The following is a 27329-nucleotide window of genomic DNA, read 5'->3' as shown; positions in this document are numbered from 1 at the left end:
GGTGGACATGAGGCGGTGTGCCAGCAAGGATGCTAGACCCAAAAAGGTGAACACGAGACGATGTGTCATCAAGGACGTTGAGACCTTCCATGAATTGTGAGATCCAAACAGTATCTATGGAGTTATGGACAAATGATTATAACTTGTTTAAGTGTTTATTCAGGAATTTCGTATAGATTTTTTTTGTAATATATGAAAATGATTCAAATGTCTATAATATAATCTATTTATTTTCGTACTTAAAAATCCTAACAATAATTAAAAACTAAATTTTTTTTATATGAAAATAAAATCTAAAATTAATTAACTTTTAAAAAGTTGACTAAGATCTCAAAATTGTTAACAATAAATTAAAATAGGACCAAAGTTGACCAAGCAAATCAATTTTACAAAAAATAGGGAAAAAAAAAGAGTATTTATGATTTATTATTATTATTAATATTAAAAAAAACAAGTATTTATTAATTTATTTAATATAGATAAATATCTCACTCAACAAAAATATCAACTGCCGTCAAGTGTAGTAGACGGCACCGTTAGGATAGCGGTTTCAAATACAAGTAACCGCCGACAAGAAATTTATTTATTTATTTATAATTTATTTTTTCTGTTAAAAAAAAAAAAAAAGTCACCTTTCTATTTTTACCCAACGGTTAAAGATAACGACGAGAAAAGTCGGTAATAAAAGGGGAAGGGCATAAGACGTGATTATATGCAAAAGATAGGGGTAGTTTCGGGATTGAAAATTGTTGTCATTGACAAGAGAGATCATTAATATATTAAAGCAGGAAAAGAAGATAGTTAATTAAATTAATTAATTAATTAAGAGAGAAAATTTATATGAAGCGATAAAGAGGAGACGAAGGAAGAGAGGAAAAAGCTGAGGCTAAGTTCGATCGGTCGTCTATGGCGGTGAGTCTCCGCGCCGTTTTTCCAGTGAGAGACCAAATCTAGTTTTTGTTTCTGACGGAGATTTTGCTGTTTTTTTTTTTTTTTTGTTTATCGAGTTTTTTATGCCGGCGATTGGATCTTTTGGTTGCCGGCGATTGAGTGAGGACTTGGATTGTATAGGTTGATGTGATGATTTGACCTTAGTTTCGTTTTTGTTTTTGTTTTTTTTTTGTTTTTTTTTATGATTCTACAGAGAGAGTTGAATTTTGCGATCTTCTTGTTTTTGTTTTTTTAACTAACGAGGGAGGAAGGAGAAAAAGTGGTTTGATTTAGCTGTGGAGTTTGATTTTGTTGTGTGGAGAACGAGAATCAGTAGCGAAAATGAATGGTAACAGCACTCGGAATGGGAATGTAGGAGGATTCAGTAACGCGGAATGGGAGCTTATTCGGAGGTACCACAGGACTGAGCCTGCTGAGAATCAGTGCACCTCTCAGCTTGTTAAGCGTATTAAAGCTCCTGTTCATCTTGTAAATCATCTTCCCTCTTTCTCTGTCCAGTTTAAATTCTGTTGATGAAGATGGCTTTTCTTCATTATTTATTGGTTTTATGTTTTTCAAATCCTATTTTACTTGTCAACACTAATGGTCTAAAGAGGTTTCCAAATTTGGAGGATCTAACCGATCGGTTTGGCCTCAATTAGTGCTGTATGTATCATGATAACTTGTATCTTATTTTATTAACTTAGTTGTTTCTGTTGGTTTCTGCATCCTCCTATGTTTATATGGAAATCCGAACGTCCATGCATTATACCCCAATCATCATCACGGCTCCTTTCTTGCCTTTTGTGGGCGAGTTCAATCCCTTGGATATATTCTGGAAAGAAGACATTGTCTTCTCGGGGTGTTGTTAAAAACAACATTTGGAGAATACAGAAGCAGAGTATAATAGCAATTCTATATGAATCAACTGCTAACAAGAGGTTCTTTTCATAAATTTTGGAATTTGATTTATGCAGGTAGTTTTTTTTTAAAAATAAAGTGAAAGGTAAAGTCTTACAGTTCAAACTTTAAGTAAAAAATGTAAACGCATTGCATTACGAGGAAGTAGCAAACTATGGTTGCTTTATGTTTTCATTTGTTCTATATCTGAGATCATATGGATGTTTTTGGAATTATTAGAACTTGGAAAGCAAACCATTATGGAAGGTCTTTTGATCCTATTTGAACAATAAAGATGCAAGTTTGTAATAAGAATTATGATGATATTTGTATATTATCGCAGCTAGGGTTATTGGATTCTTGCCTTCATTTGTACTTAATTATTTTCGGAATTGGAATGGCTCTTCTCCAGGTATGGTCTCTGGTAAGGAGGTTTGATCAACCACAGAGATACAAACCTTTTGTTAGCAGATGTGTTTTGAAGGGAAACCTTGAGATCGGGACTCTCAGAGAAGTTGATGTGAAATCGGGGCTTCCAGCCACAACGAGTACAGAGAGATTGGAACTCCTCGATGATGATAGGCACATCCTTAGCATGAGGATTGTTGGCGGAGATCACAGACTCAAGGTACAGGTCTCAATGTATTTTTTATCTGCTCCTTTCTTGGAGAACTCCATGGTTCTGATATTGGCTGAATATATGCAATTTTTATCTTTCTTTTCAGGGTGAAACTAATTGTTCTGTTTTCTATAAAATAGGCATGAGAATATTTGTAGTATTCATATTTTCTGAGCAAAACAGATTTTTGCTGATATTCATCCCTTGAATGTTTGAAACCTAAATTTATCCAAAGATTAGTCTAACCTATTTTACAATGACATCAAATCAGTATATCAGGGAACTGTGATTTCATATGTTCAAAAGGAGGAACTGTTGAGAACATTTCTTATTGAAAATATTTTGGACTTGCCTGATAATAATGATCATGTTATAGAGTTTTCGCCATGATTTTGTTTTAAATGAGCTTTTGGTAGTCATTTATGCCCACAGATAATGCGCCGGATTTGCAAGCTCAAGTTGGCTTGAATCTTCATCTTTCATATAATTTTAACTATTTGCGTTAGCAGCATGTGCTTTGCAATAGAAAATAATGCGCTTCTTATGTTTAGTATCATTTGACTGTCCAAGTAAGGATTAACATGAATCAAAGCTCTATCATGTCACTTGCTATGTGATTGATGAATTAAACAGGAAATTCTGCTTTGTTTTACGACAATATAGTTCTAATAGCTATGACAATATTTTGGGGATGCCTAGTTAGATGCTCCATTTTTTAGTGTGTCTAAATCAGTAATAAATTTTAATAATCTGGAACTTTCTTTCAGAATTACTCTTCAATCATTTCCTTGCATCCAGAAATCATTGATGGAAGACCAGGGACTTTGGTAATTGAATCATTTGTGGTCGATGTGCCTGAAGGAAACACAAAGGACGAGACATGCTACTTTGTGGAAGCCTTGATTAAATGCAATCTCAAGTCACTTGCTGATGTTTCAGAGCGGCTTGCAGTGCAAGATCGCACTGAGCCTCTTGATAGGATCTAAAATCTGGGATTGGTAACGTTTGATGTACGCAAGGGGCTTGCCATGAATGAAGCCTCCAAGGCTCTCATATCTTTGGAGGCTTTGGAGATGGACTGGCAGGAGGGTATGTTGTACACAAATTAGCATCATCTTTTATCGGGTGATATTATATTCCTTTTCATTTACGTTCAGCAAGTCAAATCTAGTACCTGGAGCACAAACGGTCTTGTAAGGTTTGAGAAACTCTAGAATTTAGAGAGAGAGAGGGGGGGGGGGGGTGTGTGGAGGGGGAAGCCTAGATTCCTTCATCTAATTTCCAGGGTTTTGTCCATGGTTATGTATGCTTATTGATGTATATATCTTTGATGACTGATAACAATGAATGGTTTCTGTATATGGCTTCCGCTCTGTTTCAATTTTACGAACTACAGTTAGTCATTGTCTGTCAAAATGCCATGTTTAGTTGAGGTAATGTAATGCTATTCCTTGGCGGTGTTCTGTGTTTTAGGTTTCTCAGCCGTCTTCATCACGGAGTATCTGATTTTTTGACATCAAAAGGCTCCATCTGACCTGACACTTGCATTACTGACTCTTTTTATTACCATATCTGTCAATGTCCCTATCTTCATATTGTCAGTTTTGTTTGCATTTGTGATTTACTTGTACTGTATATACTGATATTCTATTATGGCCGTCATCAGTGTCAGAAACTTGTGTGCACATATAAATGTTGATGATAATGCAAATATCTACGGTTTTTGAAGTGCTGATGTAAATAGATTAGAAAAGGTTGTGGAAACTATATTGGATCCATTCAAGTATCTGGTGAGAGTGGACACATTGCTGCTGGATTCATGCAAAATATCAGGTTGGACTGATAAGGTCGTGTCTGAGTCGATATTTAAATGGGTCCAAGTTGCATCATTTTCTCTCTTTCTCTCTTTCTATACTAATCAAATTCATCTCACTTGAACCAATTCATGCAGGAGCAGCACTATGGATTCTACATCACTCAAGGATTGTCGGGTTTCTGGGGGGCTGAATCTACAATATGTTGTCATACAGCCCATTTTCAAATTACAACTGGGAATGGAGATGCTTTGACGCTCAGCTCCAAACCTGCAAACTGTGAGTGCATCTCTCTCTCTCTCTCTAGCTGGCTTACCCGCTTGACAGTAAACTAGGGGCTGAATCTAAGAACATGTCATCATTATCAGATTCATGACACACGTGAACAAATGAATAAAGAAATGCGTTTAGACGCCCATAAGTGGAAAATCCAAAAAAGAATCAACCAAGCTATATTTTGAACACTCATCTTAGTGTTAATAATCCATCTATCTACATATAAGTTTAGAATAGCCTTGTTTTATTAGAGATCTTATGGTTAAATATTTATCTTTGAAGAATTTATTCACCAACAGTAACATTAAACATACAGAAATTACACGTAACGTCATCAGAAAGAAAAAAAAAAAATGTCACAGATTACAAATGCGTTCTTCCATTGTCACAATTATAAATAACTTGCGTGAAAAAAAAAAATGTTAAGGGACTGATTGCTGTGTGCCAAAAATTCACCCCACTTGTGGAAAGTGGTATAATACACAATAATATGCCTAAAGAAGATGCTAGGATCCTACAATTACTGCCTATAACCCCACCATTATGTATCAGAATAAATATTTTTCTTTCACGGTTGTTTCAGGTACTTTACAGAGAGGACAATGGAGACTGATGCAAACGTCAGAGAACTTCAAGCCAACACAAGATCCCCTTGTTCTTCTACTTCTACTTGTTGCTCTGGCAGCTGTCCTCCTTCTCGATAAGGAAGTAGAATCCTCTTTATTTCTTCAGCATTGAGTGTCTCATATTCTAACAGAGCATTTGACAGTGCATGTAATGCCTTTTCATGCTGAAATAAACATGGCAAACGTTAGAACAGAACTTGAAATGCTGATGTGAGATTGTTGTTCTCTGATTTAGTTTCCTAAAACTTGTTTCAATCTCCAGGAAACAAGAAACGGAGTGGAGTCGGAGTCGAAATGTAAAACGAACCTTTTTTAAGAGGGCTTTCACGCGATCGTATGCATCTCTTAGGAGTTTAACCACCTGCACAACAGATTACATACTTTAAACGTTTGGCAGGAATTAGCTTAGCTTGGCCAAATCAATCAAATGGCTGGAGGTACTAAAAAACATACTTCTGCATCGATTCGGGATTGCATTTCCGAACTTGGACGTTCTTTGATATGAACCGGTCCTATTGAATCGCTCATCCCACAATTCGATACCTTCAAGAACATCATGGAGAATGAGAAAGCAATGTCCATAAAACATTTGGAAGAGTCTAGTGAAGTACCATATATTGGGCAAGCTCTGTAGCTGTGTGAAGATCACTGCTTGCTCCAGTGGTGACATTGTCCTGCCCAAATATGAGTTCCTCTGCAACTCTTCCTCCCATACAAACGTCGAGTCGTGCTAATAGTTGCTTCTTGCTAATAGATGTCTCGTCGCTTGAAGGAAGTTGTGTGACCATTCCTAGAGCAGACCCGCGAGGCATGATCGTGGCCTTATGAATCGGGAGTGCACCCGCGGTGTTAAATGCAACGATCGCATGACCACTCTCATGATAGGCAGTGAGCTACAATGAAAGAGATACATCAGCAAGCATCCATACAATATTTTGGAACTTGAAATATCATTCAAATAGGCTTTAATTGAAAGAACTAAAAGCATTAATGATTCCTCGGACATTTATATACCTTCTTCGACTCTTCTGATAAAAACATTGTTTTTCTCTCAGTACCCATAACTATTCTATCTTTTGCGAACTCCAACTGTGAAGAGTTCAACTTCTCTGCACCTTCAACAGCAGCTTTAATGGCTGCAATGTTAACCAAATTTGCAAGATCTGACAAGAAAACAAATGTTGGTTGTTAAGAAAATTCAGCAACATAAAGATCTAAAATAGTATCTGAAGACTTACCCGCCCCGTTAAATCCCGGCGTGCCCCGAGCAATTGCTTTCACATCTATATCTTCATCCAACGGTTTGTCTTGTAAGTAGAGCTCTAGAATCTCTTGGCGACCCCGTACATCGGGGTTTGGGACAACGATCTACAAATGAATGTTGTTAGTTTTTAAGTATATTGGCTCAAGAACTGGATATCGCACATTCGGATCCTGCTATCAATGAACAAAATGATTCCACGAACATCGAAAAAGCGCTAGAATTTTTCCCAATTAGAAACCTTAATCGAATCGACTATCTCTAAACGAGAAAAGGCTTAGACTCGGACTAATAAATGCTCCATATTTCCATTCATAACAACACAAAGGAAATATTTCTTAAGAAAAGAAAAAGAAAAAGAAAAAACAAACAGAGCTTCAAAGGAACTTACATGCCTGTCAAATCTACCGGGCCTTGTCAAAGCTGGATCAAGAATATCTGGCAAGTTTGTAGCAGCCATTAATATGATGCCCTGCAAAGAAAAAAAGTAATAAATTGTACATCTTAATGAATAAGTAATCTATCTCACAACATGCAACAAATTGTTCTGATGTACCTCATTCTGCTCAAAGCCATCCATTTCAACAAGCAGTTGATGCAATGTCTTCTTCGTGTGGCCTTCCCACTGTTTCCGAGTGGACCCAACAGCATCGATTTCGTCGATAAAAATGATGCAAGGAGCCTGTGGAGGATGGAGAAAAGATCAATATTATAATAGAACTTGGATGCTTTCACGCTCTAAATTTGTCAATAGGTTACACATTTTTTACCGCGACTAAAGTCACCTGAATGCAACATTATTTTAGTCGAGTTATCCGAACTTGACTAAAGTTACTGAAATTTGACGAAGGGAAACAAACCTTTTTCTTGGCTGTTTGAAATAATGATCTTACACGCCGAGCACCGACACCAACAAACCTGCCAATTGAAAGTACAATGCGAGTCGGAATCACTAATGCTAAAGTAATACTCAGAAAGTCCCACAATCCGAAAGCTGGTAGTCTCTACACTACATTAAAGACGTGAGAATGAAACATCATAAACACCAAAGCCCTTCATGCAAAATTCAAATCTACATATAGAAGGAAATATAGCAAATAATTCTTATTATTTTCCTAACCTATTGACATTCGTACAAATAAATCATCGTCTAAGTCGCAAACATCGTTATATTTTGGTGTATGAAATTCTTTACTCAATTGATTTTGATAATTAAGCTTTTAAATGTTTTTTTAAAGCCAACTTTGCAAGAATAATATTCTAAACCTTGCCATTAATTTGTTGTTAAACATTAACATATATATTCATATCTCAGGCGAGGAAAAATGGACGCATCCTAATCGAAGATCACGAAAATGCACAAAAATGAGGCTTACATTTCTTCAAACTCGGATCCTGCTTTATAGAAAAATGGTACTCCAGCTTCACCAGCAATAGCCTTGAGGACAACAGAAAAATAATTACATTTCAGACTGAACAATTAAATAAATCATGTCTTCCAGAAAAAGAACTCTGAGATAATATGAAAACGTGATATTATGAAACTACCAAAGAAATGACAAAATTTCAACTATATCAGCAGGTTTGGAATTATACATGACAAGTAAATCTCCAGGCATTAATAGATTTGCAGTCATTTTCTTAGTACCTACTCCACGTAGAACCTAGAATCCGGTTCAAGTAAAGATTGAAAACACGAAGACGCTACTGAAGAGTTCGAGCATCACAAGAACATAAAACCAAAAATTTTAAACTAATTAATATCGGGGATTTTGCGCTTAGGTGGCCGCAAATGTTTTTTTTTACACAATGTATAGCCAAACTGACCTTATAAAAAAAAGAGGGCCTTTTTGTAACCCAGTTACTGTACTTTGATTTTGATAAGTCGAGAGTTCCCATAAATCTTTCTTTCCGGAATCTTAGTTCTTCTCTTTCTTGTTTATTAAGACTACTATCATTTTTGAATTCGAAACCGAGACTACTGATAAAAACCTGACCGTATCAGGGTCGTACGCCTGCTTCTCCCCTTTTTCAATGACATTTTACAATGAAGTGGACGCAGATGATTTTAGCTATAGTTGGTCAGCTTAAGGAACTTTTCCCCTCAATCTGTTTTTTCGACTATCAAAGCTTTATAAGAATCCTAATAAATCCTACTAAATTCTTCATACGGTCCTTATATCATAAAAAACCTGAAAACTCCATCCATTTGGCAGGAAAAGAACCCTCTACTTCTCCTCACGTTTGCTTTAACTGATTAAAGAATAGGAAACAATGGACCATTTGTTCACTTCACAATGAGTTTGACATCAAGAGTTGGAGTTTCTCTCTTTATAAGAAACTGGGATGTATTATTTTTGGAAATATGTTGAATATAACAAACTCAGAGTGAAGGATTGGAGTTTTTGGTATGGCTTAGTGCTAATCCCAAGGATTTTTCTCGCTTCTACCCGAATTTTTTTCTCATAGGAAGTTCTTTGGAAAAGCTGGTGTTCCGACCAAAAAAACCCACCCCCTACTTCACTGGTTTGTCTTCTGTGATGGAAACAGCCAGGTTGGGTCAACAAGAAATATCTTCGTAGGACTAATTGAGTGAGACTAATGGCTTTCTTTCTGAAGTAAGCATCACCAAAGAGGGTGATTTCTTTGCAGGTAAGAAAAGTGTACAAAGCGTGAGAATACCGAAGATGAAAAAGAAAAAGAAATGGCTCGGGAAAAGTCAAACAGCAGGAGAATATTATAGCACAAACAGGAAATTTACTCAGTTAGTTCACTTGTGATTGATGTTAAGGAAGCATGTAGACTTTTGGGTTTTGTATTGACCATTTATGGTTTGCTGGTAGGTGGTTGAGTACTTTTGCATCTGCTAATGAAAATTTACAAAAAGAAATATCTTATCTAACAAAAAAGAACAACCATTATTTCTAGACTTTCATCTAAAGGGCATCTACTACTACCGGAGCTCTAATGGGGGCAAACGACAAAATACCAGTCAGCTATCGGCCAAAGTAGTAAGCATATTGTTTAACAGAAGATCAACAAAATGAAAGCCAACAAAGCCATGAAGAAAACCTAGCATAGATGATTGCAATTCTAATAAAGAACATAATCTCTTTTATAGGAAAACTGAGTGAAGTTTTACCTTAGCAAGTAAAGTTTTTCCAGTTCCCGGGGCTCCTGTTAAGAGAATTCCCTGTAAATAAATCATTTAGGCAAGTACCATATGAAAATGAATAAAGTAAAGATCGTCAAAATAAGTAAGAACAAAAAAAAAAAAAAAAAAAAAAAAAAATTAAAAAAATGAAGGAATTGTAAGGAGAGGGATTTTTTCCGAGATATATTATTATTATTATCATCATCATCATTATAAGAAAGGTAACAGTTCATTAATATAATGACATATACAAAAATGGGAGAGAAGGTAACTCGACCCACGGCCAACAGAGGTTCTATTAGAAAGCCCTCCGATCGTCCCAATCATCAGAAATTGAACAGTTACAAAAGGAATTACTACTAGTTCCACACCAAGAACCGGCAGCAAAAATAATATTATCAAGAAAAGAAAGCAGGTTTCAGTCTCTGCCTACTCAAATTCAGCGATTTCTCTCTATCCAAAAATTGCACACTTTCAAAGAATGCATCTATTTGGATCTTGTCTTAGGTGCTGATGCTCTCTACTAAAACTTCTCATTCACCTCTCGGGAAATGTATCCTTCCAGACCATAGTTCAAAGATCCACGTTTAGAGTTTTTTAGGATAATTAAGATCTTCAAGGAGGGAGCTGCAAGTAAGGGACCCTAAGGGTCAAGAGGCCTCAACTAGGAATTCCTCCTCTCAAATTCCAAAGCTCCTATTTCAAACATAAGCTATAGTAGTGATGGCGAAAGGTTGGAGAAATGAGAGGCTAGAGTACTTCACAACCATAAATTCTCTCAGAATTTAAGGTTTTAACTTCATCATGAAGCACTGCCCAGTCAACGACATGAAGGAAGAAGATTTCAGCACTGCTCAACAGAAGGGACTCTCTGGTCAAGTCACATATTTTCAAACCTTGAACAAGTGCCACCATAAACGATGTTGTAAGCTTTAAGAAATAGAAACGAGGTCTGACAGCTCTTTCCACCTTACTAATTGGGGAGACAAGAAAATGGTGGGTGCAAGTATAGTTGGGTTTTTCCTCAAATATGACTTAGTAAAGATAGTATTTTTCCCCTAAGAAAGATTGTTGATCAGGTTGTTGAAGAGTCTCATGCTTTTGGTAGGAGTAGAGTGTCTTACTCCAAGACCATCTAGCCATGCAATAAGCACATAAGTCACAGCGGTTCTTGATCTTTAAACCATACGGCTGCTTTTTTCTTGAACTGTGAAAAATTCCAAAAAAAACTATAAAGAGGAAGTGTATGTCAGCAAAATCTGGATGATGAGATGTGAAAGTGGAGGAAAGATTTGTAAGTTCTCCATACCCTTTGGATTCCTTTTCTTTTCTGAGCTAGAATTGGCATACTGTAAAGGTCCACTAGTTCTAAGCCATTGATTGATGTCATTCAAGGTGGGGTTAAGCATGTGATATGTCGATCGAACTTGATAAAAAAAAAGCAGATGAAAAAGAGGAGGAAGGAAAAGAGTCCACTTATGCACTTCAAAGGCATTGGGTGGGCAAAAAACTCCTTGAACTTACACTGCATTCTAATTTTTTCTGTATCATACCTATGAAGTGGTATTGTGGCAGCCTTAATGCAAAGGAGCATAAAGAGGAAAAATTTTGCTTTCATGGAGATACCCCATGGACGAAACGGTTTATCACATAAAATTTTTAGCTTACAAGGATGAGCAATCTCCATTCACCTGGTTTATGAGAAGCAGTACCATTTGTATCTGGAGAAGCCTGAAGTTTAATATCAGTATATCACTAAAAGCAAGAGACTCCGGTGCCAAGCTTAGTCATCCAAGCTTAATCTTCCTTGTTGTCCTCCGGATGACATCCATGTCATGGTTTTAGTAACAAACTGAAAATCTAATGGACCAGTATGGTGGTACTGCCCTGCCTAATTTGGTTGGACCGATGTAGGTGTGTTTCTTAGTATAGGTGTTGAAATGTAGTGGACAGAAATGATTATATCCTATTCCTTATCTAAGATTTTATGTCAACAGATCAAGGATGGTGCTATTCCAAAGATAGTGATTTTTTATGACGAACTGTGACCCTTAATAGCATTAATACTATGGACAAAATTCAACGGAGGTTTCCCAATATATCCATACCCCCCAATATATACATATACATATATCTATATATATATATATATATATATATATATTATAAAGACTAAATTGTCATTGAAAAGGAATGAAAGAATACACGGGCATCCAAAAAACAAGCACACAAAAAGGAGGCCCTACTAAAGGAAGAGACTCCAGTCAAGTACACAGATACCTAATATATAATCACAAAAATAATTTGTGGGAAGCATAGAACCCAGCGGGGACCAAACATCAAAGGACCCCTCTCTCGATACCTCGACCCAAAATTGCACAAAGACCCCAACTTGCCAAAGAAACCTACCTTTATCACAAAAAGGAGGGTGATTGAGTAACTCCTTGATCATCTCCCTAAATCTATGTCTAGCAACTTGGACACCAAATGCAACAAAAAAGTAGGTCCAAATAGACTAAGTAAACTCGCAGCTCCAAAGGAGATGATCCAAGTCTTCCTCCACTTTCAGACAAAGGATATAGCAAAATTGTCTTATCAAGGCATCTTCCTCAATAGCCTATCAAGACACCAACTCTTCCATAGAAAGCCTACCAAATAAAGAACTTAACCTTCTTCGGGATTTTTACTTTATAGAGAGAGAGGAGAAAATAGACTCACTATACAGAGAAGGGTTCTACATGCGATGAAAAAATGAGCTACAAGAAAAGCCACTAGAGATGTAAGTCCATTCTCCACAATCTAAACTCAAAGATAATACAGTCGTGACATCTGTCATTTCCCTATCAAAAAATAACCACAGAACCCAAGCAATAAAGAGTAAGAGCTCCAAGAACAAACAACATTAGCCACCGAGTTGGTTATCTATAGAACTCGGGTGGTATAAATGAGGAAACATATCACAGAGGGGTCTATCCTTCATCCATTTGTCCTCCCAAAAATACATTTCCTTCCCATCACCTACAAAACAATGGACCAGGTGAGCGAAAAAGGAAGCTCATCAGAAATTTCTTCCAAAGGTTTCTATTAGTACCTTGGACCCCACCCAACATCCATTCAATAAGACGAGGGCCGTCATTGTTTGCTATAATCCTATACCACAAAGTAATAAACTCAAGGGGGGAATGTTACAACCATTTAGCCAAGAGGGCTTTGTTTCCGGCTTTTAAATTCCTTAATTATAAGCCCCCTAGGCTCAATGGCTTTCCCACCATCTCCCACTTTACCACAGGCACTTTTCCCCTCATTGATCCCCTGCACAAAAAATTCATCATCGACTTCCCAAAATTCTTTTACAGAGTCAAAGAAACCCTAAAGGGGGAAGAAAGTAAATGGGAATTCCACTGAAAACGGAACAAATGAGTGTTAACCTTTCGCCTTTGGACGAAAACTAGGGTATTCATGAGTTAGGTCGAGTCAGGTTGTGACATTTTTTAGACCCAACAAAATTGTTCATGTTGTAAATTTTTCAACCCAAACAAACCTTATTAAATAATAAACTCAACCCAACCCAGCGAGGACCAACCAAACCTTGTAAATTTTTTGGGTTGGGTTGGTTCGGGTTGCTTGGGTCAATTATTCAAAATTTTGTTTTTAATAGAAGTAAAATGTTAGTTCCTAAAACATCAATTTATTTATTTTCAAACATTTAATTAAGATTTGCAACTCAATTTCAATATATATTTTGAAATGTTACCTTCCAAATGGTTAAAAAGAGTTGTTCAAAGAATAAATAATCAAAAAAATAATTACGAAATTAAATAAAAATAAATAAATAAATAATTGAATCGTAAGGAAAAATCTGTGTTTTAAAATTAACAATAAAGTCGGGTGGATTCCGTTCAACCCAACTTAGTATTAGGAAAGCCATTAACCAATCAAACCCACAAAATTTTCATTTATTTGAACCCAATCCAAAATGTACGGGTTGGGTTGGGTTGGGTTGGGTTGATCAGGTTTTTCAGGTATCGTAATTTTTAACACCCCTAAAGAAAACTACTCTTTCCAAGATGCAAGCTTTTTACGCGTCTTATCCATCACTAGATCCCAAAACGGAATGTGTAACGGCCCAGATCCACCGCTAGCAGATATTGTCCTCTTTAGGCTTTCCCTTTTGAGCTTCCCCTCAAGGCTTTAAAACGCGTCTGCTAGAGGAAGGTTTCCACACCGTTATAAATGGTGTTTTGTTCTCCTCCCCAACCAATGTGGGACATCACAATCCACCCCCCCTTCAGGGCCCAGCGTCCTCGCTGGCACTCTTTCCTTCCTCCAATCGATGTGGGACCGCCACCAAATCCGCCCCCCTCCGAGGCCCAGCATCTTTACTGGCACACCACCTCGTGTCTATCCCCCTTCGGCACACTCGCCTCGTGTCTATCCACCTTCCTCCAATCGAGAAGGCTGACACATCGTCTGGTGTCTGGTTGTGATACCATTTGTAACGGCACAGATCCACCGTTAGCAGATATTTGTCCTCTTTGGGCTTCCCCTCAAGGCTTTAAAACGCATCTGCTAGGGGAAGGTTTCCACACCCTTATAAATGGTGTTTTGTTCTCCTCCCCAACAAATGTGGGACATCACAGAATGTTTCTCAGATTATGACCCAAGGGAAGACCATGATAAAAGGAGGGAGGACTAAAGAGAACAAACCTCTGTTGATCGATCTTTAGACCTGACACAGTTTCAAAGAATGCTAAAATGTGATTCAGGATCCAAAATGACTCCTCGCTTGAGTAGAAGAAGATAGTGTCATCGAAAAATTGGAGATGAGATAGAAGCCCCTTGTTCTTACCCACTTCCATCAACTCCTCTAGAGACAATCCTACTAAGGATACGCACAACAAGCAAAAAGAGGGGAAATAGGATCCCCTGTTTGGCCACTTGTTACATGGACCTTCCCCTAGGCCTTCCATTAAGGAGAATAGAGTTGCTCGCTGATCTAGTACAACTCCAAATCCCCGTAGAGCTTGTACCCGAAGTTTTTCATACGAAGGACCTTATCAAAGAAGTTCTAGTCCACATAGTCGTAGGCCTTCTCAAAATCAATCTTAAAGATAACCCTTTCTTTGCTTACGACTCTTGTAGTTTTCGATTGTCTCGTTAGCAATGAGAGCCTAATCAAGAATTTGTCTCCCCGTAATAAACGCACCTATCCCCATCAAAATCGTTGGAAGGGATAAATTTTTTCAGTACACAAGTACTATGCTATAATAATGAAGGATCTCTGTTAAGTCTGTCCATTCACTTGAGTTTGCTGAAAATGTTTGGAAGTTCTTTGGCCAGATGTTTGGGACGCAGAGGTCTAAATCGAAATGTATGGAAAATTGGATGGCTGAAATCCTTCCAGAGCAGTGGTTATAAGACAAATCTAGAGTGCTTTGGATGAACCCTGCTAGAGCTATTTTGTACCTTCTTTGGAAGGAAAGGAGCTCGAAAAAAATTTCAGGCAAGCCAAACTCTCTTTACAGTTTACGACCTCTAACTAGAGTCCCCAACATAAGTCGTTTTGTAGTTACACTATAGACACCATCAACTTGGATTACAAGGTCTTTTTGTAATCGTTCCGTCATACCAAAGTTGTTGCGAAGATAAACGACATAAACTAATCACAAAGCAAGGCAAAAGACAATCGGCCAGCTAAAGAGCTTCCAGGCAAGGAAAAGGGGCAACAAAGTAAGCAGAAATAAGACAACTACAAACGAAAATCAAGACAGGGAGTGACAAACACAAACCTTCGGCAACTTTCCTCCAAGCCGGGTAAACTTGGAAGGGTTTTTCAGATACTCCACCACTTCTTCCAGCTCTTGCTTTGCATCATCACAACCTTTAACATCCTTAAATGTCTTCACATTCTACAGGGAAAGGTTATCACTGAATAAGAACAAAAACACTCCCAAGAAAAATTATGCTTGAACGTACAGGAACCAGAAAAGTTCGAAACACGTGTTTCTAATCAAAAGTAAACTTATTTTCTGTTACCTACCTGCACAAAATAGGAGCTTACTAAAATGTAAGACTATCAATACAAAGAAAAATTATGCATGAAAAAGATAACTTCTCTACCTACTAGTATTCATCTTAACTCCCTCCTAGCCTAGGAGTCAGAAACATTTTAGCAATAATGAAAAATCCTAAATTTCTGCCAAGGCTAATCAAAACTAGAAGAATAACAAGCTTTTTCTACCCATGCCTCTACAGATAAAGGAAAAAACAATAATAATAGAAAACTATGCAGATTGTTCGGAAAACTGTTGTCACGGTTTTAGTTTTCGAAATGTTTTTTTTTTTTTTCAAACGCAAATGGGTAAGTTGAAACCATTATTCACAAATTAATGTAATTAAAATGAACAACAACATCATTTTTTCTAGATAAAAGAATGGTCATTTATGAAAAGACAAATAGTAAACAATCAAAAACAACTTCTATACATAATTTGTAATCTAAAAGGCAGAAACCTATTTTAGAAACAAATACCAAACAACCCCTGGCTTTTCACGACATTTACGTACTTATTTCACAAACAATCGGACAAAGAAACCACATGGAATACTTTGTATCTACCTTCTCTGGCATAACTTCTTTATTTAACTCCTTTGGGGCATATGAAGAACTTGAACCAACGCCTGAGGCTCCTATGCCACCTAAACTCCCTATGTATTTTTGAAGTGCGCTAGCACCCATAAACCTGCAAGAGGACTCTCATGTACTGATTAACAACTAAAAAAACACAAAACCAAGCATGATTCTGGGGAGAAGGGCGAAGGGAGGAGAACAATGGTAGAGATTGTGAAGTAAGGGCTAATACCATACTAATCCAACAGCAACAGTGAAAAGTATAGTGGAGATAAGTTCTTGTACAAAACGAGACTTGTTGGGTACTTTAGGGCCAACCTTCAATAGAAAATAACGTTACGAATTAAAAACTAGGAGGACGATAGTAGTTCACATAAAGAAACAAAACTAATATGATATGATGGAGGGAAGTCCAAGAAATGGTATGATACTTACCATTACTACATGCAATGGTTGTTTCTCAGAAATGCCAGGGTTCACAAAGGGCTCGTCCACGTTTCCTGAAGCACGCTGCTTCAACTCTTGTAGCTGTGCATTTTTATCGATCAGAACAACCACAAGAATAACCAAATTTATTAATAATAATTAAGATCAGACCAAAGAGCAATTATCCAAGTGTGTTCATACAAATTCGAGATCTTCTTATAAAAGGAAGAGAAATTGGTCAAGCTTAAGTACCAATGTAGGAAGAGTTGATGGCCTTCCACTTTCAGAATCTGGAAGATACTCAGAAATTTCGTTGGTGACAACAAGAGCTCGAAGATACTCCACTACTCCTCTACTGTCTACAGCATGATCCCTTTGCTCAAAACGCCTAATGACAGACTCGGGACTGGAAATAGTTCCACATGTTACAGAGAACGTGAAACCGTAAGTATCGTCTAGTTACCAACATATGAAATAATAAATCCAAACAATAACACTACTTCAAGAAGGCATTGTCAGAATTAATGCTTTAAACCTCAGCAAACGATAAGGGGAAAGAGGGATAATTCAAAACCAAAAGAGATTGATAACACACTATGGTCAGTGCTACTAATGAAAACTAAACAGACGGTTCAAGACTCTTTTCAAACAAATAAATTGAAATGAAATCACCATTCAAAAAACCACAACTTTATAAAGAATGACAACCTTTTTTTTTTTTCCCTAAAGTAGGTCTTTTGTAAGAACTAAACATGTAACAGTCAGGCCCACCGCTAGCAGATATTGTCTTCTCTGGGCTTTCCCTTTCGAGCTTCCCTTCAAAGTTTTTAAAACGCATCTACTAGGGAGAGGTTTCCACTCCCTTATAAAGAGTGTTTCGTTCTCCTCCCCAACCGATGTGGGATCTCACAATCTACCCCCTTCGAGGCCCAATGTCCTCGCTGGCACTCGTTTCTTTCTCCAATCAATGTGGGACTCCACCAAATCTACCCCCTTTGGGCTCAGCCTCCTCGCTGGCACATCACCCGGTGTCTGACTCTAATACCATTTGTAACGGCCCAAGCCCACCGCTAGTAGATATTGTCCTCTTTGGGCTTTCCCTTTCGGGCTTCCCCTCAAGGTTTCTAAAACGCGTATGCTAGGGAGAGGTTTCTACACCCTTATAAAGGGTGTTTCGTTCTCCTCCCCAACCGATGCAGGATCTCGCAAAACAAGCAGTACAACTTTCACATAGATCTTGTATTCGACAAGACAGGAAAATACTGTCCAGTTAACGACATGAAATCAAATACTGCTGTTTTTCTAGAACAAAATTGTGAGTGTCCGGTGTACACCTTTGACTTATCTCACATATCTCACAGGACAACCTTCAAATCCTAGCAGTAAAAAAAACGAACAAAAATTCTAAATCCAAAGGTAAGTGACCACCATGATTTGTGTAACAAACACTACTTGAACAATGCATTGCAAGAAAAGCTTGTTACTAATCAATTATTCACCAGCTCAAGTAGAAGCAAGAGGAAAACTACATGGCCATTGCTATCTTGAGTACCATGATTATTCACGGTTCAAAATACAAAATTCAAAAACCAGTTTGCAACTTAACCTCTGCTTATTCAGCTCGGCTAATAGAGCACTCTGCTTGGCCGCATCCTTCGGATTCGCATCAGCCTCAGCAGTTAACCGCTCCAAACGCTTCTCCTGCCGCCAAAACGGCCACCAACTATACCAATCCATTACAATTTCAATCACCTTCTGAAATTTCCTTCTCGTTGCTGCCCACAATCCCATCAAGAACACCACAAACGGCAACCTCTTCCATTTCTCCTCTTTCTCAGACTGAATTCCACTCTCAAATCCCTCCAATTCCACACTTCCAGGACTATCCAACACAGTCTCAGCATTTTCATCAGTGGCCATCACCCCACCCTCAATGTTCATCAGAATCTCCGAACTCTCACTACTACCCTCCATCCTACTCCCATCAAAATCCGCACCCTGATCGCCAAAGCCACCAATATTGAAATCTTGAGGACCAGAACCCATATTGCCACCACCGGAAGAAGAAATCGATTCTGAATTGAAATTCCCATACTCAGGGTGCAATGTACAGGGAAGAGAAGAAGAAGAACGACGCACAAATCGAAACCCACAACCCCAAAAGGGGGTGCAAGAAATGGAAGGACAAGGAAGAGACAGCGACAAGTGAACCCTTTGGCTTGAAGAAGAAGAAGAAGAAGAAGAAGAAGAAGAAGAAGCAGAAAGAAGGGAAAGAGGAGGATAGAGTGAAGGATTGCAGAACAAGGAAGCTTGAAGATTGACCATTATGGTTGAAGCTCCAAATGCCAAAATGAAGAGTGAAAAGAGAGCAAAGGAAAAAGGAGAGGGCGAGGGCGAGGGAGAAGGCGGCCTTATCCTAAAATAACAATATTTGGATTTGCAGACCTCTCCTTGGCGCCGGCTTTTTTACGCTGCCTCTGTCAATCTGTGTTTGTGGGGTAAAATTATTCATCCACGCTTTATTTATTTATTTATTTATTTATTATTATTTATTATTTATTTATAGAAATTACAATAAATAATAATAATAATTTTAACAACATTTTTTTTAAAATATTTTTATTATTATGTAATATAGGTCGTAAAATATTTATCTATTAATTTAAATCTTTTTTCAAGAGATATTTCTTTCTTAATATTTCAAAAGACGTACAACGACATTCTATCGATATTTTTATCAATGTCGATGATTTAAATTTTAGTATCGACGATTTTAATGTCCTATATATTTTTTAATTTAAAAATGGAAAAAATTTAAGTTTAAAATTACTCTAAAATTTTGTTTTATGAACCGTAGGAGAGTTAATTAAGATTAAATAATTGAGAGTAGAAAAACAAAAACAAAAAATGTTATTTTAACTTTACAAAATTATTCTTTTCTTTAGATTAGTTTTATTCTTTATCAACTTGAAGGAATTATTTTTAATGCTTTTTGGTAATTTTTTAATAGACATTTAAACTCATGCTTAATAATAATTAATAATTAGTTACATCTAAATTTAATCAATAAAAACTAGTGCGAGGAACTTTACATTTACTTCAGTAATTCACACAAAGTTTATTCTAACAATCCTTTTTACCAAAAAATAAAAAAATAAAAAAATAAAATAAGTTAACTTCAAAATTATAATTTCATTAAATTAAAACTCAAATTAAATTTTAATTTACATAAATAGTTTACTTTAAAAAAAAAAAATTTAAGGTTAAACAATACTTTCCATTATCCAATTAATGGATTATATTTTTCCAAATATAAATATAAATATATTTTAAAATAGAGATTTTGTAAATTTCAATTTTAAATTTCATCCATCTTCAAAAAGAAACTTTCAAAATTGGAAATCAAAGGTCTAATCGATTGTATGTTTTCGAGGTTCCAAGCGATTGTTGATTTTATAGTAATAAATGTTTGACTAATTTATTTATGTCATTTCTATTGTTTTGATTTTTATGCATTTATAGCTATTATTGTTGATATTAATGGGAAGAAAAATCAATCACTACTTTGTTTTTCCTATTTTTTCTTTTTCTTAGATTTGAAAATTATATTTTCGAATTTATTTCTTAGATTGATTTTTAGTAATTTAATTAATTTTTAGTAATTTATACTAAGATGTTTCAACTCCAATTTCGAACACCAACTAATAGTTTATATTGAAAAAATAACAATTATACATGAAATAGTTTCTTTACATTGACGGTAGAAAATCCTTTACATTGACGGTAGAAAATCGCTAATTTATGCTGAGGATCCCGCTCGTATCCTCACAAAAATAAATAAAAAAATTTTAAAAGAAATGAACAGAATAAAGAGATATCTCTGGTTAAAATGATAATACATTTTTAAGTTTAGGTTTAAGATTGTAACAGGTGGAATTTAACAAAGTTAAAAGCTTTGACAACTTAACAAGTAAATTTGATTTTTTTCATCAAAAGTGTTAAATGACAACTTCCATTAGCTTTAAAAATGTAAATATAACGAATAAAACAACTGCAGATTTAGTTGCTCCCCAGCTATGCTCATTAGGTACGATCTCCTGAATCAAGACCTGATACATATCAAACAAAAACACAGTTTTTTAGATTTATAATTGCCCCCTCAATACACTTATTCATCAGCCTGAAAAACAGCACGGTTGAAACACAGTTCAGATTATAAATGTTGAGTAAGTCGAGCAGAAGGAATAGACACAACGTAATCACGTATCATAAGATAATAATCAATAATAACCGAGTTTCGCAACTCACTTAGCTTCGAAGAAAGGTGCTTGGTTTTTTGCACTTGGAATGATCGATCTTACATTCATTCAAATCCCTTAAAATGAAAGAGAAATGAACAAGAACTGACCAAATGTGTTCTGAAACTGTCGAATTTAATGCACATTTTTCCTCTGCCAAATTGCATGCTCTAGTACGTTAAGAAGCTTGGTTTTCTTGAATGGACATTCGACTATTAAACAGAAGACAATACATGCTATTGCCTGTGATCGGGGCGATACGGTGGTGGCGGTGTCTGGTGTAAACCACTGGGGCTTGGCATCATACCTGGGGCCATCTGAGGCGGCATTGTCCCTGATGACATGTAAGCAGGATTGTGCATGGGCATGGAGTAAGGCGCAGCTGGACCACCAGATCCCCAACCTGAAGAAGGCTGAGGCTGCACCCCAGGCTGCTCGGCGGAAGGACCATACTGGTTTCCGTTGTATTGATGGGTGGAAGGACCCATCATTTGACCTGGTTGCTGCCCCACAACAGGCGGTTGGGAATTTACCATGGAAGGAGTATTGGGAATTGTATAGTCTCGACTTCTATCATTATTCACCTACAATTACATCAAACTAGCCATTTAGGTACATTCAACTTTAATAGAATCAAGGATTGAACTCTCCATCGATACGTCAAGGAAGATCAAACATCGATTATTCGATATTTTTTTTATATTCTTTTTATAAATACAGATAAAACATTAAAAAGAAATATTGTCTATTATTCACAATATAAATATGAATACTAATAACAAGATCTATAACTCAAGACGTTTAGAAAACTTTTTTAAAGGCTTAAAAACACTTCAATCCATAGAAAATAATCAGATTGCATCAGAAAGATAGATGGAAGATTCAATGTCCACTTTCATTTACTCCGGAGAAGAAGAATGGTATTTTAAAAAAAAGTATTTGTTAAATAAAAAGATCATTAGAATCGGTAAAAAGGACACGAATAACCAATTAATGAAGAAAAACACAACAGTGGATTGTTGTTGTTCTTGGACAACTAACCACAAAAGTAGAGTTTTTATTACCTTGATACTCAAATCAGTATGGCGCGAGTATGAGATGTGAAGCTTGCAGAATCCTCCATCATAAATACAGTGTCCCTCCAGGGCTTCCTTGGCAACTACCGCAGTCTGAACATCTGTCCACATGTAGCATTTACTAATTACTATGCTACATACTTATATTGAAATAATATGGATTCAGACAGAAAATTTGAACCATATGAAATATATTGTTGACTTCCTTTTCTTTACTTAACTCTTATTTTACTTCAACGTTAAATTCTCTCCCCATCTAAGCTTTTAACTCGTTCACAGATTTGAAACTAAAAAAACATCTTTTGAATTTATAAAGGATACAGTTGCAATCAATAAACGGTAGAAAATATGCTTCAACCATTTCTGCAAACATGTGGTTGCCAATTAACATTTGCACCCAACAGGTGAGACTAGTGTCAGCACGAGTTTAGTTAAAATGAACTACCTGGATACTGAATCAAGGCCTGCACTCCCCCATTCTTATCAAACATGGCAATCTTTTGGACAGGTCCAAATGAAGAAAAAACCTACCAACAAAAAGATAAATGGTTGGCATAATAAAATAATTTGCAAATAATTATAAGATACGAATTATCAGTCGTTCAACACACACACACACACACACACATGCTTCTGAAGTCCACAGACAATTTTTATAAAATTTCCATATCATGCAATACCATGTGCAAAACCTCCAACGTCACTGCATACTGCATGTTCTCAATGGAGGCAAGAAGAACATTACTCTCTGGTTCAATCTTCTTTCCATCCAAACCCACGGTGAACTGCAAAGGTGACTGACGACAAATTCATTCAAAGGAGGAAACAGATATAGAAAAATAATATAGGAAAAGAAGAAAGGCCAAAATTTGTAATGGTATGCCAGCACTTTTGTGAAAAGTAAACAATTTGAAGCTTTTTCCTTTTTTTTTTTTTTTTGGGACAATTTTTGAACCATTTTCTTTATCTCATGCACGTAGTGCATGGAAAGAAGAAAATTTATAGGCACAACTTAACAACATGCCACCTAATGCATTCCTTACCTGACCACTTCCATCTATGGCCGATGGAGCAACAGGCAGATAAGGATTAGTGTAGTCCCTGAATCAACATACTATCAGGAAGTAGAGAGAGAAAGAGATAGTGATAAAACAGACACTAAAGTTACAGAAAGTGAAATAAACAATAGTCAAAATAAACACATTCATAGAAGATTAGATGCAGAAAGTCAAGAAAACCTGCTTCGATGGCTCTGAAATTTCACAGTCAAATCAGTGTGGGCAGAGTAAGTAATTCTAAGGGAACATGGTCCAACATGATCAGGAAGCAGATACCTGAAAACAAGAAATAATTGATGATACATGTAAAAATAGCATAATGACATGCAAGTATCTAAAACTCAGTTCTTTTCAAAAAAGGATGAATACTACAGGCAATGGAATGAAAATTTTCAAGTCAATATTTTACGACACTTCGATTACTGACTACAAAAACATTCATAGACGGACACCAAGATAGTGCATGTGCACCTCTTCTACGGCTATATACTCCATAAAAGAGAGGCAAAAAACCATGTGAAACATTCAATACAATTGTCACCTAGGGATGCTTCTCCCATCTAAGGCATTTTTAGCAGACGAGGCAGTCTCTGCATCTGAAAATTGCACCAATGCCTAAAAAGTTCACATCATTAGCTGAATAAGATTTCCTCAAAGCTCAGAAGTAATAATAGTGAAACTACCACTAAAATTATAAATATTCACGGACCTGAAATCCAGCTGTTTTCTCAAAGGTAGTAATTTTATGCACGAACCCAAAGGCTGAAAAGACCTAGCATATTATTGGATAACCTTTAGGATACAATTCAACAAAATGATATCACACCATTCATCACATTTTCAGGATATCACAACAGCTATTAGATGACTACTATCATGTGAATTATTACAATCATAACCAAAGGAAAAAATCCTAAATCTCCAAATATAGACCAAGTAGGATGTCTAAATGGAAACTAACACGAACATTTAAGTGCAAATTCTGTAACAAAAAACTGTAAGTTAAGACTACAAAAGTTTATTGTTGCAATTGCAACGCTACAGCCAGGAACAAGAGTAAATGGAGAACATATGGAGGATATTAGACAACAAAGATACAAGCTTTCAGATTAAAACACAATAAGTATATGGCAATCAATCGTTAAGACGTACATTTCAACTCCTCTCAAAGAGAAGGTACGATGAAGCAAAAACACAAATCCAAAACAAGTATATAACACCCGACTCTCTCAGTTGTGGAAAGAGCAACTATTTGTTTGAAATTAATAACCACCTATGGGTATAATCAATACTCAAAATAATCATCAATGAAACAAGCTGTAAATTAATAGTTGAAGGCCTTTAGAAATTTAAAATTCAACCTACAAATTTTAAAAAGATCAGGCAAAGACACCCCAAAAAGATCAGATGCTGAGCCATAAGGAATGTCATCTTATTAATCTTCCGTCTAAATTTTCAAATGTTTGTCCATTAGGGCAGAATACTTGTATACTGAAAACAGATGATCCAAAAATTTAGAATAAAAAATTTCTATACTCTGAATCTAATGACTGGATGTAGACCGCAGTATCACTGACACACATGCAGAGAGATAGGGAGAAGGATGCACAAGAGAGCAGAAAAGATAATATCCTAAACTGTGAAAGGTAGGAGGAAGTTGAGGAGGAAGAGAAGGGAAGAGAGAGGTAGTGTTAAGGAAAGGAGAAAGGAGACAAACACACATGTGCTCTTTCTCCCGATGCACTAAGCTGCCATCAAAGATATTGCCTTGACAAGGGCCTGCTGATTCATTTACATTCGTGTCAAACAAAAGCTTTTGAAACATGACAAACTATAACCTAATCACCATAATTTAACTTAGTGCCACAGAGGTTCACCTTTAACTGCAACAAGAACGCATTACAATCTGCTTACCAAGTGCAAAACATCAATGCTGACAAGGCGTGCATCAGTGCCTTCAATTGTTACTAAAAGCACATTTCCAGGAACATCAGCAGTAGTTTTGTTGTTCACAATTTCTTGCCGGTTGGAATACTGCAGATAAACAGTTTTTCCTCTAACTTGAGCAGGCTCCGAGGATGATGCATAATATGATATCATTGCAATAGCTTGATTTATGTCTGCCTGTAACATTAAACTTAGTCAAATATTTATCAAAGTGAGGTCCATTGTAGATGCAAAACAATGTACACAAAAATCCTGCACTTACAAACTCAATAAAAGCTTGATTTCTGTTTGCTCCAACATTACACTTTGTGTTCACAACTTTTCCAAATGGCTTCCCCAGTTCAATCAGTTCCTCCTCAGTGCATTCCCAAGGTAAATTCCTCAAGTGGAGAACCTTTGACGGTGGCTGGGTATAACGGAACTGTGGCTGACTAGAAACTGATGCCATTTTGCCAAGTTACAGGAGAATGCTACAAAATTATGGGCAGCCTTAATACCATTAAAACTTCAAATTTAGTACATAAAGTTAAACACAGCACTCCACATTCATTAACTTATAATTCCATGCCACCATCAAAAATTGTACCACCAAATCCTTAATTCTGCATTGATTTGAACAATATTTCATTGTCATTAATTGACGTAGAAGAAAAGAATCTGTGGATGCATAAAATACAACCACGCTTATTAATGAATAAGCTTCTTCTTCTCTTAAGTTAACTGCCTTCAGCCATAGCACAAAATTGCACATTTTAGCATCTTCTATTCGAGAACAAAAAGGTATGCATTACAATGATGGAATAGATTTTCGTAAAGAGGTTCCTTATTGGAAGTTGTTTGGCTAGAGTTTGCATTTCATTTCTCTGGGTTTTTCTTCTTCTATTTCTTTTCATCTCCTAACCTTTGGGGTAAGCACGTAAAGTTGAAAATATTAACAAATGGACCAAAGAATTTCACCAAAGCAGGTCCAATCAACGTCATTCCAAAGCACAAATCAATCCTCCACCAAACAACAGCAGTAAAACCAATATCACCATTAAGATAATCCCATACAAATAATTAGAGCAGTTCACAACCCATTATCACCAGAGAAATCAATCCAACGATACAAGCAAAATCGCAATGACATTCATCGTCCACATAATTACAACCAAATTTCTTAAACACGCAACCACACAATAAACAATCGAACACAATCAATAACGAAAAATCAAAACAGACACAAAAACAATCTTCGAGAAAACAGGCACGCAGGTCGAAAACCCCAAAGCGAGAATCGAGAGGGAAACAGGCAGCATTCCAAGTCGAAATACCTAAAAACGAGGAACAGAAAACGCGATACAAACAAGGAGATGGAGATTGCGAAATGGAATACCTGAGATTATGAAAGATAAACCCTCGGGAAAGCAAGGAATTGATGAGGCTATGGAAGTTAGGGTTTCACAGAGACCTGGGAAGGGGGAAGTTTTCGATGGGATTCTACAGAATATGAACTAAAACGATTGAAATAAATATTTTCTTTTATTTTTATATGGCATATGGATTTTGGATATGCCAAGCGTGGGAGAGCTTCAAAAAATAATAATAATAATAATAATAATAATTATTATTATTATACTGTAATTTTTAATTTCATTAAATTTAACTATAAACTTAAAACCCCTAAATTAAAAAAGAAAAATACAAAAATATCTAGATGATCCAAATGAATAGTTTTGACGTTAGTAGTGTTGGGCTCAATTTTTTAAAGCTTTTTTGAGTCGAGTCCACATAGAGCCTTTTGTACGCTTGAGCATTGGGGACGTTGTTTTTGAAGGTGAATGCTGTCGAAAGCGTCGACCTCCATGCAAGTTATGTTAAAATATCGTCACTAGCCCAATAAGGTTAAGCTATGAGTGACTAAATTCAGAAAGTTAGGAATAGATTGACTACCAATAAATACCCTCACTTAGTTCATCATTTCAATAAATCCCAAGCAATAGAAAGCAGTAGTTTCTACAGTGTTTTGTAAATCTCGATTGGTCTTAATAAAGTGTGCGAGTGTTTCCAACAGAGAGTTGTGTTCAACAATCTTGTATCAGAGCGAGGTTAGTGTAGGTTATCTGATCTCTTTGAATTCTTAGTATGCTCTATGGTTGCAGCTTTGTCTGATTTTCCACATCATAAATGATTTCATAAGATTATTAGTGTTTGAGTTTCATTTGTGTTGTGAGCAGTCTGTGACTCTATAAGTCTTGTGTCGAAAGAGCTTGTTTGGTATTACTGAGATGTAGCCAACACGATGGGTGATTTCCAAATCGTTGGAGGAATAAA

At 36.4% G+C, this 27329-nt stretch overlaps 3 protein-coding genes across 8 annotated transcripts; 1 reads left to right on the top strand and 2 right to left on the bottom strand.

The window, feature by feature from the left end:
* The first annotated feature begins 798 nt into the window (after window positions 1–798).
* On the top strand, window positions 799–5361 carry LOC111808405 (abscisic acid receptor PYL8). 4 transcript variants are annotated; one of them, XR_015411563.1, is made up of 6 exons: window positions 823–1419; window positions 2243–2458; window positions 3217–3538; window positions 4116–4282; window positions 4401–4542; window positions 5123–5361. XR_015411563.1 is itself a non-coding variant. In XM_023694342.2 (4 exons), the coding sequence occupies exons 2-4, from the start codon at window positions 1273–1275 to the stop codon at window positions 3433–3435; spliced, it is 582 nt and encodes a 193-aa protein (XP_023550110.1). In that variant the 5' UTR covers window positions 799–912; window positions 1145–1272; the 3' UTR covers window positions 3436–3919. The 4 variants fall into 4 exon arrangements, 1 of the variants encoding a protein (XP_023550110.1); XR_015411565.1 differs by having other exon boundaries at window positions 4116–4296; XR_015411564.1 differs by lacking the exon at window positions 4116–4282.
* LOC111808403 (ATP-dependent zinc metalloprotease FTSH 11, chloroplastic/mitochondrial) lies at window positions 4901–19093 on the bottom strand. The gene is made up of 17 exons (XM_023694340.2): window positions 18244–19093; window positions 16890–17043; window positions 16647–16739; window positions 16444–16529; window positions 16200–16323; window positions 15370–15489; window positions 9569–9619; window positions 7803–7864; window positions 7287–7344; window positions 6983–7108; window positions 6818–6898; window positions 6404–6533; window positions 6180–6328; window positions 5777–6058; window positions 5619–5708; window positions 5473–5526; window positions 4901–5329 (listed from the first exon to the last, which is right to left on the bottom strand). The coding sequence occupies exons 1-17, from the start codon at window positions 18960–18962 to the stop codon at window positions 5171–5173; spliced, it is 2538 nt and encodes an 845-aa protein (XP_023550108.2). The 5' UTR covers window positions 18963–19093; the 3' UTR covers window positions 4901–5170.
* A 1808-nt stretch (window positions 19094–20901) lies between these two features.
* LOC111808932 (polypyrimidine tract-binding protein homolog 2) lies at window positions 20902–26537 on the bottom strand. 3 transcript variants are annotated; one of them, XM_023695180.2, is made up of 11 exons: window positions 26392–26537; window positions 25279–25486; window positions 24984–25193; window positions 23779–23841; window positions 23611–23684; window positions 23250–23345; window positions 23055–23112; window positions 22692–22808; window positions 22457–22538; window positions 22000–22112; window positions 20902–21519 (listed from the first exon to the last, which is right to left on the bottom strand). In XM_023695180.2, the coding sequence occupies exons 2-11, from the start codon at window positions 25462–25464 to the stop codon at window positions 21172–21174; spliced, it is 1347 nt and encodes a 448-aa protein (XP_023550948.1). In that variant the 5' UTR covers window positions 25465–25486; window positions 26392–26537; the 3' UTR covers window positions 20902–21171. The 3 variants fall into 3 exon arrangements, with proteins under 3 accessions (XP_023550948.1, XP_023550949.1, XP_086973105.1); XM_023695181.2 differs by having other exon boundaries at window positions 22692–22796; XM_087116979.1 differs by having other exon boundaries at window positions 25279–25505; window positions 26392–26520.
* Between the last annotated feature and the right edge of the window lie 792 nt (window positions 26538–27329).

The sequence above is a fragment of the Cucurbita pepo genome, chromosome 13 (genome assembly GCF_057944985.1).
Source record: "Cucurbita pepo subsp. pepo isolate OVF chromosome 13, ASM5794498v1, whole genome shotgun sequence".
Taxonomy (NCBI): domain Eukaryota; kingdom Viridiplantae; phylum Streptophyta; class Magnoliopsida; order Cucurbitales; family Cucurbitaceae; genus Cucurbita; species Cucurbita pepo.
The sequence above is the reverse complement of the archived record's forward strand: the minus strand, read 5'-3'. Positions and strand labels throughout refer to the sequence as shown.

What these genes read in the sequence shown, in the direction of transcription:
- LOC111808932 (XM_023695180.2), bottom strand. Translation starts at nt 25,464, where the DNA reads ATGGCATCAGTTTCTAGTCAGCCACAGTTCCGTTATACCCAGCCACCG. An exon ending in ATCAAGCTTTTATTGAGTTT is followed by an intron (nt 25,194 to 25,278) that starts GTAAGTGCAGGA and finishes TTAATGTTACAG; the next exon opens with GCAGACATAAATCAAGCTAT. An exon ending in CGTTGGAGGTTTTGCACATG is followed by an intron (nt 22,539 to 22,691) that starts GTATTGCATGAT and finishes TTTTGTTGGTAG; the next exon opens with GTTTTTTCTTCATTTGGACC.
- LOC111808403 (XM_023694340.2), bottom strand. Translation starts at nt 18,962, where the DNA reads ATGGTCAATCTTCAAGCTTCCTTGTTCTGCAATCCTTCACTCTATCCT. An exon ending in TTGGAGGAAAGTTGCCGAAG is followed by an intron (nt 9,620 to 15,369) that starts GTTTGTGTTTGT and finishes ATTTATTTACAG; the next exon opens with GGAATTCTCTTAACAGGAGC. An exon ending in ATGGCTTTGAGCAGAATGAG is followed by an intron (nt 6,899 to 6,982) that starts GTACATCAGAAC and finishes TTTTCTTTGCAG; the next exon opens with GGCATCATATTAATGGCTGC.
- LOC111808405 (XM_023694342.2), top strand. Translation starts at nt 1,273, where the DNA reads ATGAATGGTAACAGCACTCGGAATGGGAATGTAGGAGGATTCAGTAAC. An exon ending in TTAAAGCTCCTGTTCATCTT is followed by an intron (nt 1,420 to 2,242) that starts GTAAATCATCTT and finishes GCTCTTCTCCAG; the next exon opens with GTATGGTCTCTGGTAAGGAG. An exon ending in GCGGAGATCACAGACTCAAG is followed by an intron (nt 2,459 to 3,216) that starts GTACAGGTCTCA and finishes ACTTTCTTTCAG; the next exon opens with AATTACTCTTCAATCATTTC.